Source organism: Astatotilapia calliptera, chromosome 13, assembly GCF_900246225.1.
Source record: "Astatotilapia calliptera chromosome 13, fAstCal1.2, whole genome shotgun sequence".
Classification (NCBI taxonomy): domain Eukaryota; kingdom Metazoa; phylum Chordata; class Actinopteri; order Cichliformes; family Cichlidae; genus Astatotilapia; species Astatotilapia calliptera.
The window spans coordinates 16,182,733-16,203,863 of NC_039314.1; the positions used below are offsets into that span (position 1 = coordinate 16,182,733).

At 40.7% G+C, this 21,131-nt stretch overlaps 1 protein-coding gene across 47 annotated transcripts in view; it reads left to right on the forward strand.

The window, feature by feature from the left end:
- The window catches only part of kcnma1a (potassium large conductance calcium-activated channel, subfamily M, alpha member 1a), a 154,469-nt gene that overhangs the window by 110,076 nt on the left and 23,262 nt on the right, over positions 1–21,131 (forward strand). For 7 of the 47 annotated variants that reach the window (XM_026189557.1, XM_026189558.1, XM_026189570.1 and 4 more), the window contains 11 exons: positions 294–403; positions 593–661; positions 1,788–1,799; positions 4,626–4,712; positions 4,807–4,883; positions 6,266–6,274; positions 9,960–10,133; positions 13,138–13,167; positions 13,481–13,513; positions 13,833–13,913; positions 17,550–17,643. In XM_026189557.1, the coding sequence (XP_026045342.1) occupies positions 294–403; positions 593–661; positions 1,788–1,799; positions 4,626–4,712; positions 4,807–4,883; positions 6,266–6,274; positions 9,960–10,133; positions 13,138–13,167; positions 13,481–13,513; positions 13,833–13,913; positions 17,550–17,643 (776 nt within the window). The remainder of the gene's footprint in view (positions 1–293; positions 404–592; positions 662–1,787; positions 1,800–4,625; positions 4,713–4,806; positions 4,884–6,265; positions 6,275–9,959; positions 10,134–13,137; positions 13,168–13,480; positions 13,514–13,832; positions 13,914–17,549; positions 17,644–21,131) is intronic. The other 40 variants (XM_026189596.1, XM_026189583.1, XM_026189591.1 and 37 more) reach the window with 22 other exon arrangements.

Genomic DNA, 21,131 nt, shown 5'->3' on the forward strand with positions numbered 1-21,131 from the left:
GTTTTCAGTCATTCTGGCACATCATATTTTATTGTGTGACATGTCATGTGGAATCTGTTCAGTGTTCTCTGCGGCTTAGAATTGAAGAGGTGCTTGCTTCTATCAAAAAACTGTTCTCATGTCATAAAGATGATAGATCAGCTTATAATGACCAGGCTGATGTTGTGCAGTGGGACATCTGCTGACCAGATTAGGCTGCTTTTGGAAGGAAAACTGTTCTTTTTTTTTTCTTACTTTTTTTTCTTAACCAACACATGTGACATTTCCCTGTTTCATTTTTTTTTTTTTATCAGATCGAGGAGGACACATGGCAGAAGTATTACCTTGAAGGAGTGGCTAATGAGATGTACACAGAGTATTTGTCCAGTGCCTTTGTAGGCCTCTCCTTCCCCATGGTCTGCGAGTAAGTATCACTCTTTGATCAACACGACCACTCTCAATGGTAGGTAGCTTAAAAATATATATAATGCAAAGTAAGACTGACAAAAAAGAGGAGTGTTGGGATGTAAGGCTGTGGATTTTAACGGTTTTTGAACACATCAGTCATCTGCTTATATCCTGCTCTTCTCTAATGAGTGCACTTGTTTTACAGGCTGTGTTACGTGAAACTGAAGCTGTTGCTTATTGCCATTGAATTCAAGTCTGAGCAGAGAGAGAGCAGGTTGGTATAGCGGATCTTTCCGGAGCATCTGATACAGCTGTGATAACAGTGAACTGCACTGTACTTTGCTAAAAGTAGATCTTCTAATAAGATATCTCGATTTTTCTTTTCCTCTCAAGTCCTCTTTGCAGCTTGTTATCTATGCAGTTGATATTCATTTTTCAGATCAATTTGGTGAACACTTGAGCAGTATTGTGTCACCATGAGGTACTCCCTATAATAAATAATTCAGTATTTATTTTTTTCTGAGCTATTACCCTCTTTAAAAAGCAAATAAATGGGATTGATATTGGCCAAGGATTCGGGTCACAAGCTTTTAGGTAAACCTTGCAGGTATGCAGGACAAAAAAAACTTGAAATGTGGTTAAACTGTGATTGGTTTCAGAGAAGTACTAGGTACTGCACTGGATTAACTTCATGTTCACGGTCCTTTTTCAGAGACAAACTTTACACCTAAATAACAAATTTGCTTCACGTTTAAATTTCACATAATGTGTCTCCTGCACTTTTTACTGTGCTCCTGCTCTGTCTTTATGATTATCACTAACTCTACATGAGTGCTGGTTTTATCACCAATAACGACACAAAATGCATTTTTTCAGTAGTCTCAATTTGCCAAATCCCACTCACCCTTCCCCATTCACCTGTGTCAAATGTTTGTGTACTAACGAGGTTGCATGGTTGATTTAATATTAATTAAAGATGATGTAAATTCTAGTTGATACTAATTGAATACACTTTATATAACCCAGTGGGCTAAATTGTGTCCATGGTCCAATCACTTTCAAGGTAGTTGAGCTTTTTCTTTTACGTTTTTTCTTTTTGTACATTTTATAGTGACACCCTAGAATATTTTATTTATACTTTCAAACCTTTTATTAAACATATTCTCTGCCCTCTATGTACTTTTTGTAAAAGATGAATAACTTCAAACACTGTTTTTTCTTCATTTTTATGACTCTGAGTTGCAAGGCCCTCAGACAAAGACAAAGTTGCATCACACGCTGCCATATAATGAAAGCATAGCTTGTAAATGGGCAGAGAAGCATTAGCAACAGCTATATTCTCCTCTTCTTTTATATTCATGATAACTGTTTGATTTGAGATTTTTTCTTGTTGTTTGCAGAAGCCGAAAGCGGTATGCCCTCTACCTTATCTTACTTCCAAAGTTCCACCCAATCGTCACCACTTTAAAGCTTCTGACTTTGGGAGTTTCCCCAAGGATATTTTTCCAAACACTATCTCACAGGCCTCTTTTTCTAACTCCTTTTTATGGTGTCCCTTGTGCTTAATGCACTAACTTCTTTGCAGGCAGAGAGAGGATAGATAAATTGGACATGTTTGTAGAAGTGCTGTTTTCTTTTCTTTTTTCTTTTTGTCTTTGCTGTTGTCGCTGTACCAAGGCCAAACACTCACCCTCTCCATATCTACCTCTTATTTGATCTTTTCATTTTTGTCCTCAAGCAAACTCCTTTGCTCCTTTAGTTTCTTTCTCTCACACTTTCAGTTCTTTTTCAGTGTCGCTCAGTCGTTACCCTACTGTTTCTTAGCTTTGACGAGCCACGTTTTCCACTCATCGGTGTTTAAAAGTCTTCACCAGAACAGTACAGTGAGGAGTTTCTGTATGCATATCTCAGACATCAGATATGGTGTTGATAGGCACTGATATCCTACAACTTTGGATATAATCTTTAAATAAAATGACTGATTACACGCCACTGCTGTAGGCGGTGATTGATATAGCAGTATGTTTTTTGTTGTTGTTTTTCATGGTTTTATTATACCAGCAGCACCTCACCAATCTTTGTTTTTTCATGATTTTTTTAAGACACTAGAAAAGGCATGGAGCTGTTGATTTTGGATAGCATTGGGTTTATCCAAACTGAAGTTTTATTTATGTGGCCCACATTTCACTCTTGCATCCCATCACCCTCTCATGTCCTCATTCCCAAATGTGTATCCATCTGTGCATGTATGCGCGTCTGCGTATGTGCAATCACCTCGGAAGGGAGAGTTTGTGTTTTGAGTGTGTGTGCGTGTGCGAGTGTGGAGTTTTGTGCGTCTCAGCCACCGTGTACAGTCATGCTCGTGCGTCTCTCGAGTAGATGTTCTTAAGTGAGGTCACTTCCTGTCAGTTTGGTGTTTGAGAAACAATCCAACTGCACAGAAGTTACTGCAACCGTCTGCATCTACGTACCTGTCCCTATACCTGTACTGCAGTGGCTATGCCTTTCTGTTTTATTATTGTCCTCCTCATACTGTTTGGTAACTGCATGCTACGACACTATCACATAAAGTGTTTGATGCTTGCCTTGTTGCTCACAATATGAGGTTTTGATGCGTCTTCTTGGCTTTTATTCACCAGTTTGCACACGACTCAAGAAAAATGTCTTGGATAGTTACACCTGTAAAATCTCAGATTTGGGCAGCAATGTTTGTGGAACTGTCTTGATTTGATTGGTTTCTTTGTTTTATTTTTGACTAAAAAAGCATGCCAGGTATAATGCCTGTTAACTTCTCTGGGGGCCATTCAATCTGAGCGTATGTTAGGTGCTATTTTACTTCTTGCAGTATGGAAAGAGAATTCTGATCTGCATGACTGGTGCAATTTGATCACATCCCAATATGTATATGGATTCAATTGCTCCCTTAATAGTTTTTTTTTAATTTCCTCCCTAATGTAACCTTTTTCCAGAGCTCAGAGGAAAGATGTTGTGCGATAATATACTTGTTCCCTTCTCCCCCGAATCTAGACCTCACATACTCTTTCAAAATGAATGACTAAAATGCCGTGAATAGTTATTACACGCGTAAGTGTGAATCAAGTTGGTAACACACAATCAGTCGAGCTTTTCTCGTTTATCAATGTTGCAAATTTACAAAAGCTTAAAATGTAAACAGAGCAGCGAATGAGACAAAAAAAAGAATCAAGATCATCTTTCATCTGGGCTTGTATTTTGAAAGAGTGACCCTTAAAGGTTTGTGGGTACAGTGTTTTGATATCTTACTTCACACTCACTTCATTGATGATTGTTGCCCACAGGTAACCATTAATGACCGGGGTGTGTGTGCGTGTGCGTGTGTGCATATTTGTGTGTGGCGTCTACTTTTTGTCTTAGTCTAATTAATGGGGAATGATACAGCCAATCACTTAAAGTACCCTTGACTATTAAACCAAATCCCACTTTATCACAAAAGAAGCGAGTAATTATTATTTATTACAGTAACACATTTCTTTTAAATCAAAATATAATGAAAATGATTAAAGCAGTTTGTACTTAACTAGACATGCATTACAAGTATTTGTAATGGAGCAACACATTTGGACCAGTCTTATTTTCCCCTAGCAGAGTCTAGAGCAGACTCAATTGTAAGAATTAGCTCAGTATAATAAACAGAAAGAGCTGTTCATTCCCTTGCATTCCACTGTCAAGTACTAACTGAGATACACCTACTGGACATTCTCTGTACGACAGCCGTGTCTCAGTGGACATCATAACATCTGTTCTGACTAGATGACTGCATTTGAGTGCTGAGACTAAAACCACTCCATGGCCATAATTTTAATTCTTTCTGCCCTCGTCCCTCTACTTATATCTCTCTGTCCTTCTCTTCCACCCCCGGGGCAATCCAATGCCACTTCGTAGAGAAAAGAATTAAAATTCAATGTGCGATCATTACTGTTGTACATTTTTGTCCATCCGTGTGAGTATCGCATCAGTAAATTGCCTCAAATCAGAAGGAGCAAGTGTGTTTGTGGTAACTTACAAGACACACGTAACAAAGGGAAGGATAATGTGTTTAAAATGATGCAAAAAAGGAAGCCCGGCAAAGTCCAGATTCAATTTTAGGGCTTCAACAAGTGTGTGTACCATTCCTCTTGATTAGCATGTTGTGTGCATGAATTTTGTGTATGTCCAGATGTTAATGAGCATTATTTGTCTGTATGTCTTTGATTACCCAGCATTCTCATCAACCCGGGCAACCATGTCAAGCTGCAGGAGGGAACACTGGGATTTTTTATCGCTAGTGATGCCAAAGAAGTAAAAAGGTAATTGGGCCATCCTGCCAAACGGCGGGGTCACTAACCGTGTCAGTTGACAAATGAATAGGAGCGCTAAACATGTTTACTGTGTCACTTTTAGAGCATTTTTCTACTGCAAAGCTTGTCATGATGACATCACAGACCCCAAACGGATCAAGAAGTGCGGCTGCAAGCGACGTGAGTAGCTGTGCCTTTATTTTGCCCCACTGGCACCCTTCCTTCCCTTCCTTCTCACTCCAAAGACCAACCTATGGGTCTCGTCTTTCTCTTTATTCATAGGTGTGCACATGGTTATTATGCCTTTCATTGTGTTGTTGTTCTTCTTGTACTCTGAATCTGTGTTTTAAACATTATATTGCCATTATACTCTTAGGGAAAGTGTTTGTTATTGGTCCCATTTGAGCTTCCATAACCTCCATTATAGCATGATCATAAGTCAAAGCACTTTTGTTTCTTTGTCAAAATGTAGCTGTTGCCATCTTTAAATGTCTATTCATCTTGCTTTAACCACTGAATCACCACTTTATTTGCACAAACTGAGACTGTATTGCAGTGAATGAAATGCAAAGTGCTAACATGTAAGTAGAAAGCGTAAGAGTCTAAACCAGGCTTGTTTCTGTATCGCATTTGAAACATTAGAAAGTAGAGCAGATCCACCAAGTGCCCTATGTTGCAATTATAAAGGATGGGTTCAGGTTCTGCCAGTGCTTTACCTGCTTCACCTAGTTTAATGAAATTCAGCCTGGTAGTTTCTGAGTACTGATCACATGCTGTGCCTCAGCCTCAGCTTGGTGGAGGAATTAGGAAACATATCCTCTTACTTACATATGAATGCTCTCAGTGAAATATTTTAAGGCTGTTTCATTCTTCTCAATTGTTTTATAGGTCACAAATGTTATGGATAGGGTTGCTAGCTGTTAATTTTCTAATTTAGCTATGCAAACACCCACATCAAATCAGTGAATGTTTTATGCAGATACAACATTACCATTAAGGCAGGAAATGCACGCAAATACATCCTGACCTATGTGCAGGCGACACTTGTCAGAATGTGTTAGCTGATGGATAAATAATTCAGGTTAATATTCTATGTTTCCATAAAAGGTCACAGGCTGTTACGGTGAGCAGTCCGTTACAGACATAGCCTGGTTTTAAAATAGGTACCCTCCAGTTCCTTCTTTTGTCTGTGCCATTTCAATTATTCAGACGCTTTCTGCTCTGTCAACTCAATAGAATCAACAGGTTTTTCACACTCTAGTTTTATTTACCACAACTATTTACCTCTGTTTGCTTTCCTACTATCTTCATGTCTGAGACTCAGCTGATGGCGTTATGTTTTATCTTATTACATTTGTTGCTGACAAGAGAGTTGCATTAAAAAGATGACAGTTCCATTACTGTAATGGGATTCTGTCCAACTGTATGTTCTGTTCTGTCATGTTTTGTTCTCTTCTGTTGTTTTTTCCCATGTTTTTTTATGACCAGTGACACACTTTTGATGTATTTCCTTCCCTGCTGCCATTGGAAAACACCACTTTATTTTAACTACTCACTGGTAGTGATTTATTGTGAGTAAAATGAAAATGGGTGTCTAATTACCCAGAGTGCAGTGCAAGTGTTTTTTTTTTTTGTTTTTTTTTTTATTTCTCTTCCTTTTCAGCAAATAGTATATTGTATCTATGTTGCATGTTACCGGTGTAGCTTCTGCATCCCTCTCCTCGCCTCCCATTTCTACACCGTGCTCAGAACAAACTGAATCCAAAACAGCAGATATTGAACTCGCACCAGCATCAGGCCTCTGCTCCTCAGAGGCTCAGCCGGCTGATGATCTGATTTGTTGGAGATGACAATTAAATAAAGCGCTACACGATTGGATGCGGCCGATGAGGTGTGCAGTTTTTGCTCACTCTTTGATCATCAAACCAAACACGTATTTGGCATTTAAAAGCCAATCTGCTGCGAGTCTTGTGTCATTACATGTGATTAACCTCTTTATAGTGTATTTGCTCAGAGAAAGAACAGAAGAATAAAAATCTGAGATGTCGTACATTAAAAACAGATTTAGAGGAACCAACACACGGGGGAAAGATCTACTGCTATTTAAAATGATCTGCTTTCTGTCAAAGGTAGTTTTGTGTGGCAGAGAGCAGAAAACGTCCTTCTGGGATGTTCTTCAAATCCTGTTAAGCTACGTTGCCAAAACACAATCAAAACAATCTGGTCTCCCCTTTTACCCCCCTTTGCTGTGATCTCAGCCCCTTTATAAACTCCGGGCCCTGGCCCAGCCTGGGCTGATGTTTCAGAGATCACTGGTTCTTTTCAGAACTGCACGAGCCTTGTGCCTTTCAAACACAGACTGTCGTTGGGCCATTTTGTTTAACTCGCTTTACTGGGAGACAAGTCTAGGATTAATACGCGGCATTGTCATAATTTTCAGTTCCCACTAGATGGTAGTGCCGTGCCAGAGTCTTGTGCGGTAATAGATATCCATAGTTAAATGGTGATGTCTGTAGAGGAAACTCTAATCCCCTGAGACCTGTTCAACAAAATTGCAAGGATCAGATGGGTGCCTTTTTGTTTTAGGATAATAAATCAGTTTGTACGGCTTTACAGATTTATCATCCTTAACATGTTATTTTACATTGCTTTTATATCTATATGTTACAATATAAAGCAGGGTATGGGGAGGGGTGTGCACTTGTGTACAAAGTTGGCTTTTTCAAGCAAAAAAGTATTTGTTTTGTCCACTTTTATGTGCCCCACTCTGACAGGATACTGCACTCTCTGTTAGTTATTGCTCAAAGGTTCACCTCTTGAGCCAGCAGTAATCTTTTTCCTTGCACTGTTGCTGAATAAGGAGGCTTTAGGTGGATATCAGAATGTTGCTTTCTGTGGGACATCCTTCATATTCAACGTAGCACCCTGATAGCTTCTGTTTACAGAATATTAGTGGTTTGTAGGCAGTAGTAGCCAATCAAGCCCACACAGACAGTTGATCAGGGTCGCTGTTATGTTGAATCTTCAGTTAGGAATGCCCTGAAATGGACACCTTGTCATCCTAAACCAGAATCTAGGTATTTGTGAAGTCAGAAGTAAAATACATTGTCTTTGTGTGTGTGCGTGTGTGCGTGTATGTGCCTTCTGTCTTCCATTGCTCCCCTTCCATTTGTCAGAAGTCTACATTGTGGTATACACACTCATGGGCTGCTGTTATTAGGTACACCTGTGACGCTAAATGCAGACCAATACAACAGCTCTGCCATAGAGTCTACTTTTATTTCAATTCTTCATCTTACTCCATTTGTCCACTTGATTACATGCAAAGAGGGTTAAAGACTGAACATGTTTACAGGCCAGAACGTGACAACTCACGTTTACTTAAAAAATAAAGAAGCCTCGTAAAAGCAGAGTTTACAGCAGAGCTGTTGTATTAGGTTATGTTAGATTTCACATGTGTACCTAATAAAGTTGCCAGTGAGCCCACATAATATGTTCCAAGCGCCCAAACAAAAACACCGAAGCAAAGAAACTTCAGCATGACCTGACGGCCTCACTGCACTTGTCCGCCATGTTCCCAAAACTGTTTCATTACTGTGAACAGTTATCTGTGTACTTCTCCTTGTTGCCAGGACTTAAGCTACATTTCCTGCATGCTTTCCACATGCTAGTAAGGCACATATGCATGTCACAGGATACAGCAGTCCCTGATGCATTCATCTTATGGGATATGATCTGTGTTTCCCATTCTTTCCTTGGCCAGGAGCTGAAAACATATTACTTCATTCAAGGTCTTATTTTCCAATGTGAGTCAGAGTCAAAGATGCTGAAAGGTGCCAGACAGTATTAGTCTGCTGTCTGTTTACACCTTGGCAATGAGAGAATGGGGACCAGGGACTGTTTCTGTCCAGAGTCACAGCAATCTAGAGATGCTACTCTGGGGACTTTCACTCCCGCTTCCCTCAGGGTTCAAGGGCTTCACACACCACTCACACATACACTTGGCTGTAGGCTGACTTTTGTAGCTAAAACTTTTGTCTGGCGTAATACTACTTTTACATCCTTTTTTACTTAATTAGCACACCAGATCGTCATCTTGCCTGTTTTCTACTTGGGCGATGATTGAAAAGAAACATAAGTGGACTGGAACCATTTGAAAGATTCACTGGGCTGTATGTGCTGAATTGATGCACACAACAGCGAGCTTGAAAAAAACAAAAACGTAGGTGTATGTAAATGCTCAAATGCTTTTATATTGTATGTTGGAAACGCTAGTTGGGAACCAGTTTTGCTGGTTGGTTGAAAGACAAAATTACATGTATTATAATGGCCCGTGAATGGTTATAAATTTATGGAATACGGAGAACATTAGATAAATTATTTAAACGGAAATTCAGAATTTCCCAGGTACAAACTAGTGTTTAAAATCAGGCACACTGCAAACAATTGATAATTTGGGGATATTAAGTAGAGGATCAAATTAATGGTTATTTCTTCATTTTCTTGTGAATTATACTTCCCATTTGTATCTTCAAACATGACTTCAAATTACATCAAAACAACAACTGTGTAACTAACACTTTAGCGTGTAATAATACCGTTTAAGCACATGCACATCAGAGTGAAGTCCCTTTGGGGAGTGGAGCAGTGAAATTGCAGGTTTTGAATATAGCATGATTTAGCCAGTCTAGCCAGTAGACTAGTGTGATGCCTTGGACAGAACCGCTACAGCTGCATGATGGGATACAGGTACGTGATCCACTCCTTTAGCCAAATGGATAGAGGATGTACAAATGTATGAAACATTGTATGAGGTTTGCTGCTGAAGACATTGCTCATGCCTTTCTTCCCCGAATGCCTCCCTACCCTCTTCCCTTTCTCCCCACCTCTCTTTCCCACTGTTATAATTTTGCCTTTTTGACTTGTTACAGCCTTAGCGCACAGCTTGAACTCCTAAGAGAATCACCAGCATTATGACTGTTGTATTTTTAATTGATAATATTATAATAATAGATAATGTGTCCAATTTAGAGACACTTTTAAAATGGCAAAATGAAATGTGCCGGCTGACTTGTTAAGGTAAATGTAACTCTTGGAGTTTGTTAATATAACTTGGGGCTCAAGCCTGTGGGAGCAGGTGACTAAGGCTTGCACTTTCTGATGAAGTTACCTTCCGACTTCCCCTAGATGTATATTTCTCCTTTTGCCATTAACCTGCTGCTTTTCCTCTCCTCTCATCCCAAAACATGACTGTAGCCAAGATGTCCGTCTACAAACGAATGAAACTGGCATGTTGTTTTGATTGCGGCCGTTCAGAGCAAGACTGCTCTTGCATGTCAGGCAGTGTACATAGTAACATGGACACCCTTCAGAGGGCCTACCCACTTTCCTCTGTCTCTGTTCATGATTGCGCAACCACTTTACGTGCCTGTAAGTTACACCGCCCAACACATGCTGTTACGTGTCTGTGGTGTGTGCTCTGTGTATCGTACCGTGTACCATACCGTACGTGTGTGCGTGCGTGAGGTGTAATTTGTTTATTGTGACCCCATTGTTTGTGTACCCGTGGTCTATGTGTTTCTGTGTTGTTTTACTTTTTTTTTTCTATATTGATCTTATTTTTTTTTCTGTATCTATCTCTCTCTTTCTCTATATCTGGTTAGATTTTCTTTGATTTATAGTATGTGTGGTTGATAAGTGGTGACGTGGCTCAGTGGTGGTGCTGTAAGTACTGTAGATGTTAGACATGTGGCTCCCGCATGCGGCACCAGTCATGCAGTCGTGTGATAATGTCACTGTTGGAGCGTGGTGTTTTATGTCTCTTTTTAACTGTTTCAGGTAAGATGTCTGAATACACAAAAATGAAAGATTTTATTCTGCATTTTAATGATAACATTTGTTAATTGTGCCTTTTGTACATTTACTTTGAAGACTCTTTCAAACCTCTGAGTTAATCCTTTTTTAAGTTTGTACACTTTTCAGTTGACGTAGGTTTTGCTTTTTTCTGCATTTTCTTTTAACCTTGATGAGAAACTATACTAAGATTTTGGCTTTGCTTTCATGTGGATTTTAAATGAATCATAAATGAAATACCGTTTAAGCCTCTATCATCTTGCCAGGTCTTAAAAATGATGAGCAGGGCACAGATAATAATGGAACTGAAATCAAATTTTACTTATGCAACGGTTAAGAAAACATACATGCATTTCCCCCCCACATTAATTGTATTGTTCAGACTTGTATTTCCTGCACTTCATCTGTCCTGCAGCCATTGATAGTTTGTCACATTTATACGGTAGGAACGTGGCAGTGAAATAGGAAGGAGGAAAAAATCAAATGAGAGAAAAAGAATGCTTTATGTAGCTGGGAAGAGTACAAGAAAATAGATAAAGGAACAGAAAAGAGAAGGAGAAATTAAAATCAAAAAGGAAACTATAAAAAGTGCTTCTGGCTTGATAAAGGAAAGGTAAGAGGCCCGAGGCTCCTAGAAGATCGCCTTAAATCTGTTTTCCTTTTGAGTGGATGGGAAATACTAAATTGTTTGTCAATTAGACATGGCAGCAGTAGGCCTAGCTATCAAAGCCTTGGGTTCAGACATACAGATCTGATTTCCTTCTCAACATTCTCCCACCGTCTGCCGACTCAGCCTAGATTAGTGTCAAACATGCCATGATGAGTTTGGCTTGGCCTCTTGTAGTTGGGCCTGCGCTGATATCCCTCGGTACCAATTACTGGCCATTACATGGTTACTGATCTCACTTCTCCCTCAACCCCCTGTAGGATTTCAGGAAAGCCTCCTCTGTCTTAGATTTCTTTCTCTTTTTAACCCTGACTTCATCTGAACAAAGTGAGTTTAGTGAAGGAGCGCATTGGGCTTTGTCAGTCAGGGATTGTTGGATTTCCTTTCCCTATTTCCTCTTTTTTTTTTTTTCCACCAGGCTGAGAGGATAAGACATCTTTATCCACGATGACTTCATACGCTTCTGAACTAATTTTTTTCTTGCACTTTGATTATTGATCTCTTGGATAGCACTGCTTCGTTTAAGCTGCTGTTTTCCTACACGTGCCAAATTAGGGCCACATGTCTGTGTGTAGCACAGACAGCTATCAGCAAGTTAAGATGGCAGAAGTATACAACTGTAAACTGCTTTAACGACTAATACAATATTTATTATGGCAACTTTTAACACAAACTCATTAAATGAGTAATGATATGTATGCAGATGAAGTGGTTAGAAAAATGTAGTTCTCCATTGTTCTTTTTTATTATAGGCAGTTAACATATTACTTTATGCTAAATTCTTTGGCTACATCAAGAGGTTTTTTTGTCTGTAAATGAAACAAGTCTTTTTTGTGACTTGACTTTCACTATTTTAGAAAATCTTTAGTCAGTTAAGAGGTTTCAACTTGGTTTGCTAAGCTCTGGACAAGGGATGTGGGCCTGGGGTTAGGGAGATGGTTTCGGCTTGTCCACAACCTTCTGGGCTGTGTATATGTGCGCATGTGCACATCTTGTGTGCGCAACAACATGCACTTGTATCTCGGTGTCTATGCATGTGTGTGAATCTGCATCTCATTGCTGGGGACCTTATCCATCCTGACACAGAAATTATGTTTGCATTTTCCCAGCCCTGCTGGTTCATCACCAAACTTGCCCTGACAGCTCCTGTCCACCAGGCAGACCTCCACCCCCTCGACCACCCTCCCCCACCCACCCTGTCCTACGCCGCCTCGCAATGCCCCAGATGCTAGCCAGTTAGTCTGCCGCCTTTGCGGTGCGGGCAGATTGCTAGAGACAGATGCCAGGGCCACTGTGGGTCTCTTTTTGAGGATCTGTGTCATAGGCCAGCCCTGGGCCCTCACTGTGACCTTTACTGCTGGAAGATACTCTGGGAGAGAGTGGGGAGTGTCAGCAGCTCTGAGTTCAAGTGCTTACTACATTAGTAGTTCTAGTGGTACCGGTCTTTAATATCTTCTTGGTCAAGGTCAAAAACTGTAATTACCAGAGAATTAACTGCACTGGCAAAAGTGGAGACCTTTGTGAACCCTTTAAAAGTACAACCCCAAAGATCGTGCACTGAGCTCAAGTTATGAAAAAAAAACCCCTAATTTTTAAAATCTCTATTTGTATAAGACTTCTGGACTGCATGCGAAAATCAGGTATCTATGCATTAGTGCTCTGTTAGCGCAGCTGTTTTGAGCAGCTGTTGTCTGTTTTGGATTTATACATGCACTGAAGTATGTATTCGTTTTCTTTATTTCCCATTGTGGCTTTATTTGTTCCGCCTCACACTTCCCATCATTTTTAGATATAAAAACCCCCCACGAAACTCTATTATAAAATGGGGAAAAAATGGAATTGCTAAATCTACACGGAAATGATGTGACATGTAATGTAGTTCTTTCCTTTTTTTTTCAAATGTATTAAAACCAGCCATTAGACCGTCATTACATCTCATTACAGGTGTAGTACACTTTCCTAAAAGCATGGCTCACTCTGTGAATGGACAGTTCTTTCATTCATCTGTCTGCCTTTTATGTGCCATCACATCATACTGTAATCAGTGCCACCATTAGGGTTTTACAGTGATTTTTAATTATTTATACTTTCATTTTTTGGTTTGTGCCCTCATACCTTTTGGTGAGACAACATCAGATTTACATTTGATTTAATTTCCATCTACGGCTCTTATGTTGATGTCTTTCCTAATGTGTCTCTTTCATTACACCCTCTCTCCTTGTGTGTGACCTGCCACTTGTCTTTGCATCCTCCCCAGCCAAATATAAGTATAACGGATTTGTCAGATCACGTAAGTGTGTTTCCCTGTCCTTCTGCCATAGCTTTGTGTATAGAGTATAGTTCCCTCAGCATGTCATATAACATTCTTAGTAGCGATGCTTTGCTTAAGTATTTTTGTATTTTTACTGTAAAAAAAAAAAAAAAGGAAACCAACTTTTGAAAAACTTTCAGTGTTTCTTTTAAAATATCCAGTTTATTTATATTTAACTTAAATATGATAAAATCATTTTAACATATTTTGACAGCAAACTAAAGTACTGAGATCATTTTGTGTTTGATAACACTATGTAGATCCATGAAATATTCTTTTTGTATTGTGCTGCATGTAGCAGCAGATGGCGCTACAACACCAGGAAACAGTGGAAGCCATAAAGAGGCTGGCGTTCGATTCAAAGCTGATTGCAATATAGGTAAATCTTTGGTAAATAATTGTTAAATGACTTTCCCCCCCCTCCTTTATTTTACTGGTTAAGAATACATTTCACTTTTGAAATGTTATTTGTCACCTCTAACACTTTGTGTCTACATTTTAAATGTATTTGTTATTATTAGGCATACTGACAATAAAGGCTTTTTTTTTGGTTTCCTTTATTAAATAATGGCTGCCTCACCTGTTAAGCAAACTAAAAGGAAGCGCAGTAATCATAAGTTTTTTTTTCTTCCCTTTTTTAACTGTAAAGACCACAATGCATGGCTTTAAAAAGCTCTTTCATGCAGTTGCAATGCAGCTGAAGAACAAAGCTCGCTCATGCAGCAAACACTGTAAAGGCAAAGCCAGCTTAGCTCACATAGTAAAGTAAACATTTTTACTTGTTATTCCTCCGCCTCATCATCCAGTTTACATTGGGTCACGGCGATCTGATAAGGCTTGCATGCAGGACAGTACCGTCATGTGATTATCATTTCAAGAAGGGACAGTTGCCGTCTGGGTTGTTCAGGATGCACAGTGGACCTGCCAGGGCGGGTGAACACTCTGTAACGCTGCACGTGTTTGACAAGGGCCAGATGAATCCAGGAGCTATCGGTGGCGCCCTGTAAATCAAGGAGGCAGCTGACGGCTGGGATAAACGTCTGTTTATCGCCCAGGGCCACCCAAGCATGCTCTCTCCTCCAAACAACCAACCAACCACCCTTCAACCAAAGGGAGGAAAAGGGCTCCGCCTCTCCAAGTCAACTTTGCAACCAGATATTTTACTCATCTCCCACTGCTGTCTTCCTACAGTGTGCCATGACCCTTTCAGTACATACAAACATGCGGGTTGACTCTGCAGCCACAGATGGACTGTGTGTGAGTGTGTGTTTCTGTGAGTTTGGTGAAACGACTTGCTGAACATATTTGGTACATATGCGAGTATTTATTCTCATACTCAAGCGATTTAGTGTAATAGTGAAAATTCCAAATGCTCTGTTTTTCAACATTTTTCATGCGGAATTAAATCACACTTGTGTACATAATCCAAAAGGAATCCAATACATGTTTAATGATTAGATGTTTTGAATTTATAATATTATAAATATTTAGTTCTATTTGTTGACATTATTGTGGTGTGCCACGCTCACTTGAAGTGACAATATCTAATTGGTTTTGACTGGCTTTAGCCAAGCCATGCCTCTGCTTTGTTCTACCCGAGCGCAGCACAAATGAGAAGTAAAGTTAAGAGGCTTCTAATGAATTTAACACAAATGAAAAGCAAATTAAGAAGGCTTCAACTATTTTTAGGAAATTCTACATGGTTCCTGCCTTTATTTATTAACATTATTATTAATATATTTTTGCTTTAAGCTGGTTCAGTCAAAACTTAAATTGCATTTTTTCTTAAATAGTGATCAGATATTCATTTTAACATACTGTGAAATAATGATTGTTTTATGGAATTTACCCTGAAATATCTATTTAACAAAATCTAATTTGAAATACAATAACACTTCTTTTCTCAGTCATTTCTGAGCATTTAAAGCAGGCGTTTTCACACTCTTTGTTCTCCACTATTTGACAGTAACGGATGAAGTTAGACCGCCTTTTCAAAACAGAACACTTAAAACCACCGGCTGCATCTCCACCTCCATCACCTCAAATGTATTCCTTCCCAATGCCCTGCACCCCAGCCAGGACCCCCTGGTCAGCCCTGGCACAGTCAACATCCCTCTCGTTAATAACCGTAAAGGATGCCTGCTCCACATGCGGCTGGGGCCCGGGGACGACCCCTCGCAATTGCGCTTCAGTATCTCGGGTCCAGGAGACGTGGCGACCAGATCCCTGGCTGAAAGTCGACTGAACCGGGCCCGCAGTCTGCCAGTGAAATACCGCTGCCACCCCAGTAATGCCATGCTGCTCAGTCACAGTAGGCACTGTAGGTTGGCCCCTTAGCGGGATGCATCAGTCAGTAATGCTGTCCCGTCTCTTCATTTTGTCTTGTTTGCTGCATGACGGCTCACTCTGCTGGAGCTGCTGCTGTTGTTTCTTCTGCTGCTTTGCACAGATCTGGCTGCTAGTGCAGTGGCTGCTACTGTCTATATGAGATAACTTTTAAGCGCCGGGATAAAACAGGTGAATTTACTGTAGACAACGTGCTATTTCAGAAGTGGCTCTAGGTGTTGTGAGCTCAGGGATTTTGCACTAATATCATTATGTAGTGGGGAAATGCAGCGTGGTGTCCGTGAAAGCAAAAAGTTCAATTGTTTTAATGTTAAAAAATTAAGTTTAAACCAAGAGGAGTTTGTCAAATGGTATAGCAAGGAAAGCATACTTTCTGCTGTGTGGTATTTTCAAAGTACATCAGAGAGAGAATTATTTGTAAAGTGTAAAATGCTTGTGATATTAGCTATTCTGATTGCCCAATTGCATAAAGGAAATGTCAGAGAATGACATTTTATTAGAAGGCAAAGCCATATTTCTTATCTTTTATTAGCAGAATTAGGTGACAGCATAGAATGGGTGCTCAGAGAATAATGAAATTCAACATGCTTGGAATAACCGCGGCTTGCAGCGCGCACATTGATTTGCACTAATATCATGCTGTGTTATTGATTTCTAACCAAAGGACTAATGCGGGTTTGAAGTGACGGTGCACTTGACATTTGCGCTGGGAGAGCGTAGATTGGATAAGAGTATCTGGGTGCCTGTCTGAAAGCTCTTGAAACTCACAGACAGTGAAGAAGATCAGACTACTGTTAGCTTGACTGAAATCTTCAGACAGCTGGGCCTGGACTCACTCCGGCTGCTCTTTCTCATTCTCTCTGTCTGGCTGGGACTCAAGTAAAGTTTGAGAAACAGTGTTTTTGTTTTTAGATGATTTTTTTTTTCAACCTAGCGAAGCATGGCTGACAGAAAACCGAGTTCAAATGTGATCAAATAATCTTTAAAAAAACAAACAAAAGAGGACTATAAAATAACACAGCATTGTTCAGCAAAACATGAAACAAAGACGCTGTATATTTAATCCGACACAAGTTTTCACAAGTGTTGGGGTTCAAGTAGTTTCATTAGGAAGTCAACTACGCACTCAAAATTCATCTCCATAACCTGTATTTATATCATTGTCATTGCTTTTGCCCATGCCCCAGTGACAATAACAGTCTGTAGCATCACATTGCAATTAATGCTTTAGGTAAGCATGGTCACTTGGATGTAAACTGCTAGAGGTCCAACCGCCTGCAGAGTTCGGTGGGTGAACAGACGCAGTGAAGTGTCAGTGGAGGATGTGCAATATTGCACCTTAGTATAGCCACAACATGGGGGACATTTAAAAAAAAAAATTCTTATTTTTTAAATAAACCTTCCTTTTAGGTCAGGAATTGTTTTCTCTCCGTGGTTTCCTCCGGCTTTTTTCAGATTTAATCATTTGTCCATTACTAATATTTTCTCTCTCTATTTTTATTTCCCTTCCATTTTGACACATTGAATTATTAATTTTCCTTTTCTTGCGTTCAGTTTCTTTTTTTGTGGTTTGCATTGAATGATTGATTGTTGCCTATTTTCATGTCAGGTCCAGCTCTCTTTCTGAACCGTCTGTCTCTGCTCTGACATTGTGCGCATGTGTTTTCAGTCGAAGACGAGCATCCGTCAACGCTCTCGCCCAAAAAAAAGCAGCGCAACGGAGGGATGCGAAACTCACCCAACTGCTCGCCCAAAATGATGAGGTAAGAGATGCTGATTTTATTCTTCTTCCAGCCTTCAAACTGGGAGTGAGAGGAAGACAGATATAAGGAAGATGGGAGGGAGCATGGGGGGGGGGGGGGTATGTGTCTGAGAGATACTTCAGAGGCGTATGCTGCTGATGGTGAGATGGTGGGAGTTTGGATGGATGGGAGGGGGCAAATTAGGGGTGGCAGAAGAGGGAGGTAAGAAACTCTGTGAGTGAAAAAGAGAAGAGAAATGCCCTGTTAGGTGCTGGCTGTTTAGGATGGCATGCTGTCAGCTGTTAATGACAGAGCTGAAATAATATTTCTGTCATGAAAAGCGGCTGTGAGGAGCCGTTTGAAAACTCCTCTGGCTTTAAAGACCCAGCTGTCACCTCCTCCGTTCTGGTCCACATGTACTCCTTAAACAATGCTGGCACTAATGACACCACCAACCAATCAGAGAGACCTGCATGGTTACTTTGCCCTCGGGCTACTCGTCTATTGTGGGAACCCCTGTGAGTAGTGTATCTGGTACTTAAGGCCATATGCGAGATGTATCGTCACAATCAAATATGAATTCAAATATTACCTTCCTTTTATCCTGTCCTTTGGAATTAAACTGCTGTTAATTGATTTTGAAAGATAAAAAGGGTAGGTTTTTGTGCTCCTCTGACTGCAAGGCGGGGTTAGACGCACGACTGAGAGGAAAATGCAGGGAGGCCGAGCTGTGCGGGTTGGGACGGCGGGATGAAGGCACGGTGGCGAAGATCTAACAGGACAGAAACACTCATAGCTACACTGCTCGTCTCCTAATGAGAGCGAGGGTTTACATTAAGGAACTCTAAAGAGAGACCTCGTAATATATATAATCTTAATCTTATTTATGGAATTTAAACCCTTTAAAAAATAAGCAAACTCTAAGGTGGAATAGTTAACATTTCCAAATAAAATCAATATAAATATGAGCTATTATACAAAGTAGTTCTGTTTTGTTCTCTTTCATACACTGCATAATGTTTTCACTTATTACTGTACCATTCTGGTTGAGTGCCGTGTACGTTAGCCCTGCTAGTTTCCCTCAGGCAGCAATCCTCCTACTGCACTGGCATGCCTATGTGATTTTTGTCCAGTATAGTTGTCGGCCTCCCCCTCACAACAAAACAAGCACTTAATAAGCCTTCACACTTGCCAAACCATTAGCCCAACACAGAGTCATACCCTTCAGTCTAGTTCGCAGCAGAGCATCAGCTCAGATGCCCTTGCTCAGAGGGAGCAAACTGCTACAAAAACAACGAGACACTGGCACATTTCCAGATAACTGCTTGTTTTAAAAGGTTCTTTAGTTTGCCTAACTTAAAGCACAAAACCTTTTCTTCTCTTCCTTTTCTGCTTAGAAGACGGTCCCCGTTTGCCATGTAATATATGCATCTGCGCTTTGATCTCGCAGTGATAATAATCCTTGCGAGTTATTTACTCAGTTTTGAAAACGCTTCAAAGCGGTGTCAAAGTTTTCTCTGCTTTAGGGTTGCTTCTGTATTCTGCTGGCTCTTGGGTGCTGGGATGACAGGTCCTCTGTTATAGGTGTAGCTTTTTCTTTTTTTTCCCTCCAAGTATTAGCCTTTAGCAGAACATCAAATTACCCATCGCAGTCCACAGTCCCTCCCTCCACCCCTTCACAGCTGCCCCTGTCAACATATAAGACCATATATATTATATAAACCGTTGTGCTTTGCGAGGTGGATTTTATGCAGAATGAAAAGTGATTGTTTGAGGTAGCCTTAGGGATACTTTATTCAACAAGCAAGAAGGGGGAAAACACAGTGGAGAGCTAGCAAGAGAGCGAACATACGTATCAAGTATGGTTTTTACAGGACTCGCAGCCTGAAGGCCTTTGTAAATAAATAATGATCAACAGATTGGCTGTGGGCTTTTGAAAAGCATGCCTTTGTCAGTTTGCATGATGGGAAAAATTTTCAAAGCAAGAAGCTGCCTTCGTAGTCTGGCAGAGAGGGATTGGGGGAGCACGCCCATCCCCAGCTTTGTGACTGCAGAGTGATACACTGGAATAATTCAACTCTGTTTGAAATATACTGAGGGAGAGGGTACGAGAGAAAGAAAGAGACAGAGAGGGAGGGAGGGAGGCACCGGAGTGAGACATGCTGTAAGGGAAATACTGTTTGTCCTCCATAAAAGTGCATCTGATAAAATATTGTATTTCACCGAGCACAACATTTAGTTTGCATTCTGGTACAATGCTAGAAATTAAGCAAAGTTCACGTAATTCTGCATCTACTTGTTCAGGACTGAAAATTCTCAGCAGAGAATATCTGCATTTATCTGTCACTTCGCTTGCTATTTGGGTGACATTTAGGAGCCCTGTGTTAAATAATTTATTAGTAGCCAATCCAGCTTGTAAATTTCCTAATGAACCGCATTCCTGCCGTGGCGCTAACACCATCCCATCCCACCCCACACCCACACAAACCTTCACGATGGGTCATGACTGACAACACGCATCCATTTGCAGAAGATGTCACAGTATCATCTGCAGCTGATATCCCTTGGGCGTGGCCCCGTAGCACAGACGTCATGTCTGCTCTGCCTGAGCCTTGTGGTAGGTTCAACCCGAGGCGCGGAGAAGGAAGAGGAAGGAGGTGTGCGGAGCCTGTGACAGGCTGCCAGTCACACCGCTGACAGCTCTGTGAAAGATAGCTGTCTTGGCAGTGAGAGGTGGAGCGGCAGCCCGTCTGCATGCGCCAGTCAGCCCCTGTGTGGAGGCGAGCAGAGCTGAGCAGATTGAAGTGACGGGGGGCTCCGTGGAGTTGATTGGCGCAACACGCGGCTCTGGATGAAAGATTCAGGCTGAGTGTAAAAACACTAAATGCTGTCAGTGTTATTATCACCTGCTCTAACTGATAGAGGGGAGAGGGGGGGAAAGAGAGGTGGAGAGAGAGAGGGTGGCTAATTGACAGCTTTTTTTTTTCTTTAACTTTAACTTTTGCCTGCGATGGCATGCAATCCAAATGCAGGTTGAAGGAAGAAACAACATCAAAGCCTTGTCAGTGAATGACAGTGTTGATAGAGGATAGAGAGAGTGATACTGAGAGAGATGTATGTCAAATTCTTGAGATATTTTCTCCCATATTACTCACATGTCTATCTCTGCAGTTTCCCCCCCCTTTTTTTAGGAGTATCAGCAGTATTGAATTTTCATAATTTTTCTTAAATTCTCAATAAACTACATTTACATTGCTGCAAAACAAGGGGCCTTTGTGGGAAAACAGCACTTCCGCCGTTTATCTTGACTCTGTGTTTTTGATGACATTTTCTGGACCGTGTTCAGAGGGGCTGTGAGAACATGTCTTGTAGAATAAGTTCAAGAACAGGAGAGGCAGCGTAACAACACTGACAGGAACCCTTTCATGGTCAGTGTTACAGCAGATAAAACTCAGCAGCCCACTGCTGTGGATTAGCCTGTTTGGTTGTGACATGCTGCTGAAACATTA